Source organism: Malus sylvestris, chromosome 16 (assembly GCF_916048215.2).
Source record: "Malus sylvestris chromosome 16, drMalSylv7.2, whole genome shotgun sequence".
In the NCBI taxonomy this organism is placed as follows: Eukaryota; Viridiplantae; Streptophyta; class Magnoliopsida; order Rosales; family Rosaceae; genus Malus; species Malus sylvestris.
Genome location: NC_062275.1, coordinates 8,260,015 through 8,273,977, shown reverse-complemented (window position 1 = coordinate 8,273,977; position 13,963 = coordinate 8,260,015). Strand labels below are relative to the sequence as shown.

At 36.0% G+C, this 13,963-nt stretch overlaps 3 protein-coding genes across 3 annotated transcripts; 1 reads left to right on the top strand and 2 right to left on the bottom strand.

The window, feature by feature from the left end:
* The first annotated feature begins 4,618 nt into the window (after positions 1-4,618).
* Positions 4,619-6,978, top strand: LOC126608625 (uncharacterized). The gene is made up of 2 exons (XM_050276580.1): positions 4,619-5,407; positions 6,622-6,978. The coding sequence occupies exons 1-2, from the start codon at positions 5,002-5,004 to the stop codon at positions 6,636-6,638; spliced, it is 423 nt and encodes a 140-aa protein (XP_050132537.1). The 5' UTR covers positions 4,619-5,001; the 3' UTR covers positions 6,639-6,978.
* A 2,394-nt stretch (positions 6,979-9,372) lies between these two features.
* Positions 9,373-10,026, bottom strand: LOC126606611 (uncharacterized). Its single transcript, XM_050273997.1, has one exon. The coding sequence runs from the start codon at positions 9,823-9,825 to the stop codon at positions 9,616-9,618; it is 210 nt and encodes a 69-aa protein (XP_050129954.1). The 5' UTR covers positions 9,826-10,026; the 3' UTR covers positions 9,373-9,615.
* A 1,401-nt stretch (positions 10,027-11,427) lies between these two features.
* LOC126606612 (uncharacterized) lies at positions 11,428-11,666 on the bottom strand. The gene has a single exon (XM_050273998.1). The coding sequence runs from the start codon at positions 11,657-11,659 to the stop codon at positions 11,450-11,452; it is 210 nt and encodes a 69-aa protein (XP_050129955.1). The 5' UTR covers positions 11,660-11,666; the 3' UTR covers positions 11,428-11,449.
* Positions 11,667-13,963: the final 2,297 nt, after the last annotated feature.

Genomic DNA, 13,963 nt, shown 5'->3' with positions numbered 1-13,963 from the left:
CTTGGAGGGGCGAAAAACAAAGTTGAGTGGGTCAGTAAAACACATTTACATGAAATCCTTATTTTCCTTTAAATATACTAACCCCTCGCCGTAAAACAAGTATAGTTTCTCCCAGAATTAAGATATAAGAATATACATAAATAAATATATGTAATTATATCATTTCAATCATGCTTAACATAATCATAAACATATGTATGTCATGCCAAGATATAACAAAGTAAGCAATTCAGGTAAGAATAAATTCATAGAAATATGATATGTTAGCCGGAACCCCTGTGGTAGTATGTACGGCTGAATTCATAATACAACGACCTGTACGGCAATATACTGCACATAAGTCGGAACCACTAAAAAGGTATGTACGACAAGATTGGGTGTAATATAGTTATGCTCAATTTTACTCTCTCATAATAGCCGGGCGATAAACCGCTAGTCACCTACGAGTCAGAACCATAAATAAGGTATGTACGACAAGACTGTGCACTTAAGTTGGATCCAATATAAGCATATAGTGCGGGAGGTGACATAAATAAATAGGCATGTATCATATCTCTGACTAAATCATAATAACCATAGGTGCAGTTTTATGAGCTCAACGTTATTCAATCACATATCACATCATCGACAATTCACATAATCAAATATAACTTACCTGAACTTACCTGAGCCTCCACAGCACCACATATATATATATATATATATATATATATAACACCATTTATCAAATCATACCCGAAATATAAATGCATATGAATGACATTAAGTGTGTATATATATACTGAAAATAACTGCCTACTCACTGATATGTAGCTGGGTCGTAACCCCTGTGCCTAGCATGGCTACATTCGTCCTCCGGATAGGTCTCGTCTATAGGAGAAACAACTATATAAACGTCACTTTAATGCACATATACCAAACCATGTAATAACTTCTCATACATAGCTCAAATTGGGTATATGAATATACCACAGTGACCTACACAATGTCACGATCACCCATGAATTTTTAAAATAATTTTCTGACCCCGCACTTGCCGCCACGCGCACGGAATCCTGACCGATTCTACAAACAGTGTCAGGAATATTCCATTAAACCCAACGGAAACCGTTACTCTTAACTGACGACGTTAGAATATTCTGTCATCTTTTTCCTAAATCCCTGGCGACCGTCGCCGTCGCCGGAATCTGGGGATTTCGAAAAACCTTATTTTCTCACTCGATTCTTCACCATTTTCTATGAAATTTGCAACAATGGAAAGCTAGAGATGAGTAGAACAACGTTATACCTGTTTTAGAACCTGTAATCCACGAATTCTTGCAAGCGAATTTTGAGAAAACCGGTTAACTTCAAAACTAGCTATCCTGACGTCCAATTTCTTTAAACTAAGTACTCTGAGCTTCGTAAGGGCTTTCTTAAGCTCCGTGTGAGCTTAGAATTTCCAAAAACACATGTTTTTACGTTAGCATGAACAATGTTCAATTCGGATATTCTTGGTTCACTAGGTTTTCATACCTGAAACTGGTATGGATGAGCTCGTGGTGAGGAGATGAAGACAATGCAACCAAGCATGATCTTGATCTGTGTGTGAATGGGTGAGTTTGGTGCTCGTCCGTACGAAGGAGGAGGAGAGAGAGAAAGTGAGTCTAAGAAAGAGGGCACGGGAGTGAGAGAGAGAAAGTGAGGTGTATTGTGTGGATCAAATCTCTCCAACCAATCAAAATTTAGTCTTTCTTAGTTCCTAAGTGGTTCCAAAAACTTAGGAAATCATAATTAAATCCAACTTAAATACAAGTCATACACCACACAACTTAAAGTCCAAGGGTAAACTAGTAATTTCACGTCAACGAAAATTATTTTCCGGAACGGGCTGTCACAATCTACCCACCTTATAAAATTTCGTCCTCAAAATTTACATAATCCATCTAATTCATTAGTAACCATAAAACAACCTTGGATACATCTTTCTCATTCGATCCTCTAAGCCATTGAGCAAGCATTTTGTAAACATTTCGTATTTTTATACATTTAATTCTAAATTATATTTTTACATTAAATGTATACATTGAAAAGAGAGAGAAGAGTTTGAACTCAGAAATGTAGTGAGGTTTTTTTTTTTTTTTTTGTGTTTGGCTTATGATTTGGGAAATATAATCAAACTCACTCAGAAATTACATAACAATTTTCTCCGTCAACTATATATGTGCTCGTGAGTATTCTTATTTGAATCTACTCTCTATATTATCAATTGATTTAAGTATTTAACTCATCTATTAGTTTAATGAGTTTTAATGAATTGTTGATTTAGAGTTTTAACCATTTAAGCAAGCATTGTACAAAGAAAAAGGCCCTTGCGGGTTGGTAGGGGCTCTAATCTCATAGGCAATTAGATTAAGAGCTAGTTGCAACTCGAAATGGCTCTCTTTTCCCCTCTGATTAGGACAACAATCAAGTAATTAATTAAACTACATTCTAGACTTGGAGAAATTAAGTGTGCTAAAAACACAACACGTTATAGCAAGTATTATATTACAAGTTGTTAAGAAAAAATTGTTTCAATATCTAACCACTTATATTATAGTTTTTGATGTACCGGATTGTTTTTCACACATTGAAAAATCTATACTGTATATAAATATAAGTCACATTTTTCACGTGAATGCATAAAAACAAGTTTCTTGTTATTTTTTAAGTCTATTCAAACGTGACAACCCCAATAATTTTACAGATTCATGCATCGTGCATGTACTATTACGATAAGTTAATATATATTATGTATTCATATACATATAGAATGCCACGTATATGGATTGAGACCTCAAATGTGCCATCCACATTTTAGGAGTTCAGTAATTTTGTGGATCAACTTCAGTGATCTGGCTTCAACCACCACGCACTTAGCCAAATTTGGCTCCATTCGGTTACAAAATTTTTAAAATCATAAGCCAACAGACAAAAATATAACTTATTGTATTTTCAGTTTAAACTCTTCTGCATATATTCAATATAAAAATATAATTTATACTAAAAAATCAATAAACAAGTCTCATAAACAATAGCTTCATTAGCTCTAGGTTAAAGTATTATAAATAAATATACTAGTGGCAAATTCATAATTTTTTCTTTTACGGCCAAAATAAACGCATACAATATCTCAATTTTTATTTAAACATTTTACTTCTGTGAATTTTCCTAACTCTCAAAAGAGTGAATTGTTATAACGAAACCACTAACTAATCATTTTATTAAAAAAGAATCTAACGTAAATAAATGTGCAATAATAAAATATCACATGAATCACATTAAAAGGGAAGTTTCAAACAATAATAATGTCTTCCAATTTGCCATGGTAGAAAGAGCATTATCTCAATAATTAGTGGGCCCAATATGTGCCCTTTTCTAGCTCTAAGAACTTCCAATAAAAGTCAAATCCAGAAATAATAGTAAAGTGACAAGTCATCACAGGATGGTCCAACAAAATCACAAAACACCTGTCTTCCCAAAAAAAAAAAATAACAAAACTCACAAAACACCTTAACTATTGGTTAATAATGTGGTTCAAATTCGTCTTTGGCGAGAATCGAACTTAAGACTTCTCATTTATAAGTGAAGAAGAATACCACTAGACCGTAGTACTAAGTGACATTAGTTTTGATTTTCTTAACAACAACAAAAGAAAAGGCTTGTACCATATTTTGTCTATAATTATTAAGGAAAACTAATGAAAATGACTTGAAAATTTTGAGTTTTAACGATAAGAACAAAATAAAGGGTAAAGTGAATAGTACCAGGTTTGACTTTTTAGTGTAAAAATTTGGTTTTTCATTAAAGTGGATAGTACCGCAGGCATTTCGTTAAAACTCCCTAATTATTTTTAGTATGCAAACCGTCTCCTAATTATGCATCATCCACCTCATTTTTATTTACGCATCAAACCAAATTCCACAACTAATCCAATTTTAATATTACCTGTAACAATATTTTTTACTGAAGAAATAATTAGAATTATGAGTGCGCTGAATATCTATATGTACAAAACCAGAAGTACAAAAGAGTGAATGAATCATTTATAATTTCAAAATTACCCACTTCTAATTAAGATTTTAGAATAAATTAATTTAATTTAAATAAAATTTCAAACAAATAGAACAAAACTACCCACCTATAAAAATACTTTAAAATTGACAATATATATAAAGTCCGAGGCAAATAAAATGAATCACTCCTAATTTCAAAATTACACATTGCTAATTAAGTTTAAAGTAAAATAATTTAATTTTAACGAAATTCCAAACCAACGGAATAGAACAAAACTGTCGACTGATAAAAAGATGAAAAATTATTTTAAAATAAAAATAAAAATTACAAGTAAAGAACAAAATATAAACTAGCAAAATTGCACAAGCGAAAGAAGAGCAAGCTGTAAAATACGAAGGCGGTTGTTTGGGGGGAGAGGATGAGGTCCCACGTTACCTGGGTCCCACGTGCTCATCACTGGCTGCTACTCCACTCCAATCCAATCCATATCGCATTCGCCACGTGCCCACATCTTACGTGTCGCCCTATCCCAAACGACCTCCATTGTATTTTTATTTTTTGCTTTTTCCGGATAAAAAGCGCAAACGGCCTCCGCATTAAGCTGACTTGGTCTTTCCCCCTCTGTTATTTTCTTCCAATCCAAACAGCCGATTTTCCGAGGAAATAAAAGGGAACGGGCGAGAAAAGAAAATCCGGCTCCCTATCTCAGAGATTTTGATAGAAGAAAGAAAGAAACAAACTTCCGCCTCTCAAAACTCACCACTTGGATTTTAAATTATTACAAAAGGGTCCAGAAGACAGAGAACGCTCTCCAATCCAATCCCACTTCTCTATCCGATTGCCTCGATTATAGCAAAATTTCGCCGAAATTTCGATTTGGATTTCTCAGGAATTTAGGTTCTTAAGAATTGTTGACCTCAGACCTCAATTTTCCTAATTTTCCCGAGAAAATAAGATAGAAAGATGATGCAGAGGCAGCAGCAACAAGACCAGCAATCCAGGGTTTTGTACGAGCTGTCGGCTCTGGTTCTCAACCTCCTCCGATCTCCTCCCACGCCGATTCAATTCTCCGATAACTCCACGGTGATGATGCCCCCGACTACGTCTGCGTCGTCGTTGAGGCGGCCGCCGGCGGCGTCGACGGCGCAGATCTCGCCGGCGGGATTCGCGTCGTTGATGCTGGGGATTTCGATGGCTCTGATGCTGTGCGGAACGGTGACTTTCTTCATTGGGTTCATATTGATGCCGTGGGTGCTGGGATTGGTGATGGTGTTGTACGTGGCGGGGATCCTGTCGAGCCTCTCCGTCTTGGGGAAGTCGATTCTTTGCTACGCCTCCGCCCCGTCGACGCCGCGGAAGGACATTCCTGGTAAATTTTATGCCTTTTTTACTTTAGCTCTGAGAGTTCAATGTTTTTTTTTTGTCTTTTGTTGGATTAATAATAATCTGCTTCTGTTTTCCTTTACATGGGTTATGTCTCTCGTTGTTGTTATTGTTGTTGTCTGAAATATTGGTATCAAATTTGTCTGGTTTTCGTTTTGTATACTATCATTAGTTTCCATCTGCTAAATATATTGATTTGGAAGAATATATATTCTTTAATTAGAACTAGAAGGGGGTAATATTTGGAAACATGTTGATTTAATTTTGGTGTTAAAATGTGCTGACTTTGATCGGAATTCGATTATCGCGTGATTTGGGAAGGATTATAGAACCCGGTAGAAATTTAGTCTCAAACCATTTGGTCTGTTAGAGCACGGAGCCGTGTTCTGCATATGCTAATGTATTTGGCTTTACCCTCGGCCCCTCATCTGTATATCAAATTCCGCTTTGATTGCTGTCGCGGTTGTGTCAAATTTCCAACCTTCATCCACCGTATAAAATGTCTCTTCTGTGTAAAAGGATTATTGATGAAAAATTACTAAATTTCGTTTGTCCTCTTTGATTCAAAAAATGATCTTTGAATAAATGAAAAGGCCGTGAAGAAAATTGAGTTGCTTTATCTATTGGTATCCGAGGAATACTTTAGGTTTTCTAAATTTCCAATCTGTTAATTTGGTAGTCCTACAATCTTGTCGTTCCTGGATCAGAAACAGACCGGAATATTTTGTTTACTTTGTGAAGCTGCTAAGGAACATCAGCATTTCTGTTGAATAATGCTACTTGGATATGCCAATATATATGGTTTATGATGTGAGATCTGAGTGGCTGGCAACAATGAATTATGACCTGCGCAATCCTGTCTAGTTTCATCAAAATCAGCTGAGGAATAACCATTCTAGCTTAGCATGATTAAGATAGAACTGTTCACGAAGAGTTTTGGCTTGTTGACATTGAATGTAGATATAGAAAATGATAAATGAAGCATATTTAGTTGGCGTTTATTTTATATTTGATAATTAAGGAGGTTTTCTGGGAAGGTAAGGCCTGTGATTACATGTTTGACATTTGTTTGTTTTTTGGGTCATCGTCCCTGCTCTTTCCCCGTCCATTCTATATGCACTGGAAATATTATCTGCTGCCTTGGTTGGTATTTCTCTGGAAGATTGTTAGTAATTCTGTCTAAATTTTCTATTGGTGCAGCATGGAAGCTATTGTGAAGGAAAGGGAGGAGGTGGTTCAAGGGAGTTGAAATGTCTTACGGAAGGACGGAGCAGCAGCACAGATGATGTTCTTGTGAGAGTGGTGCTGCATATAGGGAAAGGAATGTTGTATAGGCAGCTGAGGCCATAAATTAAATCGATAGCTTCTTGAAGTAATTGATGCATGAACAGTGGATAAATGTTTTATTAATACTCTACTGCATATGTGGAAATGGCTTCTAAAATAGTGAATTGTTGAAGGATGATGATGATGATAATTCTATGTAGTTGCATCCAATGATATTCCTAGTTGTGAGGAGATGGCGGCGGATGTCGCTTGGCCTCTTCGTTGTTCTGATCTCTGTGTTGTTCAGTACATATACTTCTCAATATCTCTTGTTCTCAAATCTGTAAAAGTTTATAGCTCGGCTCACGTCTATTCGTTTTCTGGTTTTTCTTAGTAAGAAATGGAGTAACAGATGATCTTTCACATTGTCTCTTTGGGTGCATATTTGCATGTTGGGACTGGTTTGTCGTTGCATTTTTGGTCGATCACTGGGACTGGTTTGTCAACGACAAGGTAGGTTCTTGGTAGTGACTTTGTGGGGGCAGGGGAGGGATGGCAATTGTGTTTGGGGGCATATTTAAGGGCATCGCCTTAAATGTACGCAACGCAATCCAACCAGTTGGAGCACGGGATGGGGAGCGAATCGTTCCCATAACGAATTTATTTGGTCAGCTGTCGTTTTAGCCTTTTCAGTAATGTAGATGAGAGAAATTTTAATGGCGTGTGTATTGTTGCAATGGCGGTTTTGTGTCAATGACGCAATGTAGTACGAATTTATTTTTACTTGGCACTGTATCAACCATACGGGACGCTACAGTTAGGGATGGGCAACAATTATAGAGGACGAGTAATCGCGGTTATTTACTCATAATCATTTAAGCTCTTATCCACATAACCGTTTACCCATTTAACCATAACCGCGTACCCATTTATCCGTTTTTAATCCGTTTACACTCTTTTTACCTGTCTACCATTTTGTTGTTTAACAACTTGAAAATTAAAAAAGAAATTTGTCATAATTTTCTTTTTCTAACAATTAAACACCGTTAAGCGTGCATTTAACGCATTTTCATATTAATGACAATATTATTTATGAATATATGTGATGTCTCCCAATTATTTGATAGTCAATCTATTACAAGAATCATGCATGGTTGTAGGTTAATTAATATATATAAAACTACGTATCAGTATGCTAATAAGCTAACTTGATAAATATTTAGATTTTTATTTAGAAAGATATGTTCATCGATCCAGGCCATTTAATCGGTTTCTAATTTTTGGGTCAAATATTTATTGAAAACTTAAGGCCAATTAAATTAATATATATAGGTACGCGTCAGCCAACATTAACATGCTTCTAAAGGTTTAAGGTAATCATTATCTTCAATGCTAGATGATTTAAAACTCCAAAATATTCCAAAACATGCTTCTAAAGGTTTAAGATAATCATTATCTTCAATACTAAATGATTCAAAGCTCCAAAATACTCCAATACAAAACTTTCAAACACTCTAATGTTTTAGCATGTTCAATCACATATATTAAACATAGGCTCGTTCATATCAACTATATTTTTCACTCAAGTGAGACATATATATATGGCTCATCTATAACCAGTTATGTCTCAAGATACTAAACTTAGATAGAAACTAATGTTTTTTTTTTAAGCTTACATTTATTAAAATAAACGATTAAATGAATATCCATTTATAACCACTGGTAATACCCATTATTATTTATTTATTTAAACAGTTACCTATAACCATAACCGTAAATTTTAAATAAACTATTAAGGAGAAAAGAAAAGCGTGCAGCGATGTCCGACTGTGCGAACAAGTCAGTAGGAGTGCATTCAAATGGAAGCGACACAAGTGTACAAGTTACCACGAAGGAAGCTTGTGAAAATGTCAAAAGCCCAAAGGAAAATGACATCAAACTGCCAAGTGTTCTAAAACCGACAATGGGGTGGTTTTGTCTAGATCTCATTGGCATGGGTCAATTGACTCAATTCAGCTTGAAAACAAGCACGGAAAGAGGCAAATAGTGCTTTACACGCTAGAATAAAGTTCCATTCTCTTGATTACATGGTGATTAAAAGTTTATAGTCAATCAATTTTAAATTTGATATCAATTAAAAACGTTAGAAGTATATACGTATTAATTCTGATCCTTATTATCAAATTTCAAAATAAGTGACTATTTATTCATTCGTCATGTAACTATTGAAAATAATATCTCTTTTGAGTCTGTAGTTTTGAAAATTACAGTTTAAGAAATGTGCAAAACTTTTTCTTTTTTTATTTTAATGAGTTATTTTGTATATGTGTCAACGCGTCGTGGTATAATGTGTCATGTTATAATTAATAAGTAAAGAGAAATGACTATTTAAATGTAAAGAACTAATGACGTTCACACAAAAAATAAAAAGTTTAGAGAGGTATATGTTATTAATTCTGATCTTTATTATCAAATTTCAAAATAAGTGACTATTTATTCATTCGTCATGTAACTATCGAAAATAATATCTCTTTTGAGTCTGTAGTTTTGAAAATTACAGTTTAGGAAATGTGCAAAACCTTTTCTTTTGTGATTTTAATGAGTTATTTTGTATATGTGTCAACGCGTCGTGGTATAATGTGTCATGTTATAATTCATAAGTAAAGAGAAATGACTATTTAAATGTAAAGAACTAATGACGTTCACACAAAAAATAAAAAGTTTAGAGAGGTACATGCTTTCCCCACATTAAGAAACACATCCTCACCAATTTCTTAACGATCATAAGGAAAAACTTAGAACATCAAACAGTACTGCTCAAATTCAAAACAAACAATCTGAACAAAGTTTCAAATAAATTGCCAAACATGCATATTGAAATTAAAAGATATAATAAGCAAATCTCTAAAAAGGAAATTAAGGTAATGGTCATCCAGTGTAGATATGAACACCAATAGCGATGAGGAAGATGGTGAGGAGGCCGAAGAAGATGATGGTGTGGACGAGGATCGATATCCCGCTGGTCTGCATGTTCCCAAACTCCACCACCCTGCCCTTCCCCGGCAGTTGGAACAGCAGCCCAGGACTCAGCAGCACGAACAGCACCACCGCTATCACCACCGGCCCCCAATCCGCCATTCTTCACGATATCTGAGATGATCTTCCAGCTGTTTTTTTACTTGTTTGTGTCTAAGTGGAGACCGTCACAAAGAGCTCACCTGTGTGGTATAAAAGGGAAGAAAAACAAGAGAATCAAAGAGTGTTAGAAACTAAGAAACGGAAGAAAGGAATCAATGTTGAAAAGAAGGAGGAGCATCAGTGTTGATTGTGGATCAAGAAATCTTCTGCCACCTCCTTATATATATATATACACACACATATATATACACATATATATGAAAATGTTTAATAAGAGCCCTACTTTTTATTATAACTTGTTTATTGTTTATCATCATATTTGGATTAGAATGGTCGGTGCCTTGTGGAGGATGCTAATTAGACACATGTCAAAGCAGCAACGTCATGAGAGAAACCCTTTAAACAGCTGTTATTTGATGATCATTCTGCTTACCCCTATTTAATCTTGATGGACGATGACACCATATTCAATTCCAGTTTAATATGTTTTGCAACGGACCATTGTGACCCATGCGTCCATACTATATATGAACATATATCTAAGTCTTATATGTTCAAAACCAACAGGTCATTACACATATGCTCTATTTGACGGAACTCTGCTTTGATTACACTTTTAATTGGTTCCGCAAAATGTAATAAAACCAATTGCATTTTCACCACGGGGGTTTAATTTAGAAAAATACCAACAAAATGAAAAAACAGAAGTCATAAAACCTATTTTTGTGAAACGTTTGCTATAAGCGATGAAACTTAATTCTGGCTATTATAAAACAATTGAGACCCGCTCGTTTTAATTAAAACCACATTGACCGTAGATTAGTATTTTCAGCTTGTATTCCTTAGTTCAGATTAATTCTGTCCATCCAAATAAGTGAAAAAATTCTACTTCGGCCCTCAGCATTCACATTGACCTTATATTCTTCTTACTAAACATCCGGTGTGTTGCTATATATACTTGCAGTTGATGGAAATATCAGCTGGCCGGTTGCAGTATTACATGGACCACATCCACTATTTCGTTTAAGGCTGCTTTATTCAAGACCATGAATGAGAAAGATTTTTCGGTTTGTCCGAAACACAGACACATACGTTATATGTTATTATACAAGTGAAGAATATTTAATAAAAAAAACTTTCCTCAACTTATATAATAACATATGACGTACCGTCCCGTGTTTTGGCATTGAAAAATCTCTCTAGTGAGAGAGAGCTAAGTCAAACAAAAATAAAAGTATGAAACAGGCACATCGAAATTAAAACTTCAACCATCCAATATTTTACAATTGAAAAACGTTAGGTAGACCACATTTCCTACTTGCATTGTGAACCCCTACTTCATTAGAGAAATAATTTAAATGTAGTATCCCTAATATCACCCGTTACCATTATTTTAATTTCACAACCAAAAACACAACAAAAATAATGCAAACCAACATCAATTAAATTATAATCAAATCCAAACTTATTATTACTAGATAATCCGACAACATTGTAATCGAAGGTTACAAATGAAGCAATAATAATATTGATGAAACAAAAGTTGATCACATATTGTTCAGTAATGGTGTCGCTTTTTACCTCAATCGGTAACGAAGGAGGTGGAGTAACATAAGAGTTTTAGTTAACCGAGGTAAAAATGGACCTTGATGGCCAACAAGAAGACGCAAATGAGACCAAAGTAGAGGAGGGAGTGAACCATGATGGCTGCACCACTTGTGTGGAAGCTGCCAAACTCCACACAGCCATGGCTGCCGGGCAGCTGGAACAGTAAGCCCGGAGATAACAAAACGAACAGCACCACCGCCACGCAAACCGGGCCCCAGTCCAACATCCTTAAGCTCACTGTATTTGTACTACTGATTTAGAGTTCTCGCAAAGATCTTTTGCATGCGGAATAAGGAATCGAGGAAGTAATCGGTTAATAGTAATAATAGTAATGCTCCAGTGAGAGTTATGGTACTGGATTTGGGGTTGTATATATATGTCGAGAAGACTTTGATGGGAAGGAAACACTGACTGACTGATTGCAACACGATAAAGGGAGAGAAGAGAGTTCGTGGGGCGGAGGGTTGGGGAAACAAGTCACTTTGATTCACTCCCGCCGTCCCATTAACATCTCTCTGTGTGTTTTTGCATGCATGTGACAACGAATAAGAGCCAGAGGTTGCTTGTTGGGCTTCTTTCTCATTAATTTAGGGCAATGCTAAGGAAACTAAATTTGAAGATAAAATTTACATACTAATTAAATAATGTCACATCCCGGCCAAGTTCGATTACGCTATAGCACGATATTGTCTGCTTTGGGTCTCGACCACGCACTCACGGTTTTGTTTTTTGGAACTCACACGAGAACTTCCCAGTGGGTCACCCATCATGAGATTGCTCTCGCGCGAACTCGCTTAACTTCGGAGTTCTGATGGAACCCGAAGCCAATGAGCTCCCAAAAAGCCTCGTGCTATATGGAGGTGGGAATGTACATATAAGGCATAAAGGATCCACTCCCCAGCTCGACTCTACTGTAGCACGATATTGTCCGCTTTGGGCCCCGACCACGCCTTCACGATTTTGTTTTTGGGAACTCACACAAGAATTTCCCAGTGGGTCACCTATTATGGGATTGTTGTCGCACGAACTCACTTAACTTCTGAGTTCCGATGAAACCTGAAGCCAGTAAGCTCCCAAAAGGCCTCGTGCTAGATAGAGATGAGAATATACATATAAGGCTTACATGATCCATTCCTTTGGGCTATATGGGATGTTACAATCCACCCCCCTTAGGGGCCCTATGTCCTCTTTGGCACACTTCCGACTAGGGATTGGCTCTAATACCAAATTATCACATCCTGGCCCAACCCCTACCACATCCCAAGCTTGACTCCATCGTAGCACGATATTGTCCGCTTTGGGCCCCGACCATGCCCTCACGGTTTTGTTTCTGAGAACTCACACAAGAACTTCCTAATGGGTCACCCATCATGGGATTGCTCTCGCGCAAACTCGCTTAACTTCGGAGTTCCTATAGAACCCGAAGCCAGTAAGCTCTCAAAAGGCCTCGTGCTAGGTAGAGATGAGAATATACATATAAGACTTACATGATCCATTCCTATGGGCGATGTGGGATGTTACAATCCAGCACGCCTTGATTTAGGTCGGGGTGTGTCAAATAATGTGCAACTAATAAAAATGAACACATTTATTAACGCTTAAATAATAATCAAATCATTAACTTTTATGTCATTTAGTTTACAATATTTAGTTTCCAAATTTAGTCTCCAGTGTCACATCCCGGCCCGAGCCCTCACCACATCCTGAGCTCGACTCCATCGTAGCACGATATTATCCGTTTTGGGCCCCGAGCACGCCCTCACAGTTTTGTTTCTCGGAACTCACATGAGAACTTCACAGTGGGTCACCCATCATGGGATTGTTCTCGTGTGAACTTGCTTAACTTCGGAGTTCCGATGGAACCCAAAGCCAGTGAGCTTCCAAAAGGCCTCGTGCTAGGTAGAGATTGGAATATACATATAAGGTTTACACGACTATAGGCCTGGTAATTCCTGACACGACCCGATAACCTGACACGACACGACACGAAATTAACAGGTGCTTAGGTCGACACAATAATGAATCGGGTGTTATCGGGTAACCCGATAAGCACCTGTTAAGATAACGGGTTGGTTCGGGTATACACGTGGGTAACACGATACACGATAAGCAGAATATTAATTTAATAATTTTATAACCCTAAAAATTACTATAATAATTATATATATTAATTTAACAATTTTATACCCCTAAAAAGTTTAAAACTATAATAATTATGTATATATATATATATATTAAATTAACTATAATAATTATATATACTATAATAATTATAGCCCCAAAATATTAACTATAATAATTATATATATTAAGTTTTAAATTAAATTTTATACCCCTAAAAACTATAATAATTATACGTACAAAATAAATAGATTTAAATCTACATAATAAATATATATATATATATACACACACCATTGAACTTGATGTGATACACGAAACTAATTTCAACGATCCAACCGTTAAACTTGTTTGTATATGTTTCGAGATCGCATCAGCAAAAAATCGCAAAAAACAAACATTCAAAGAT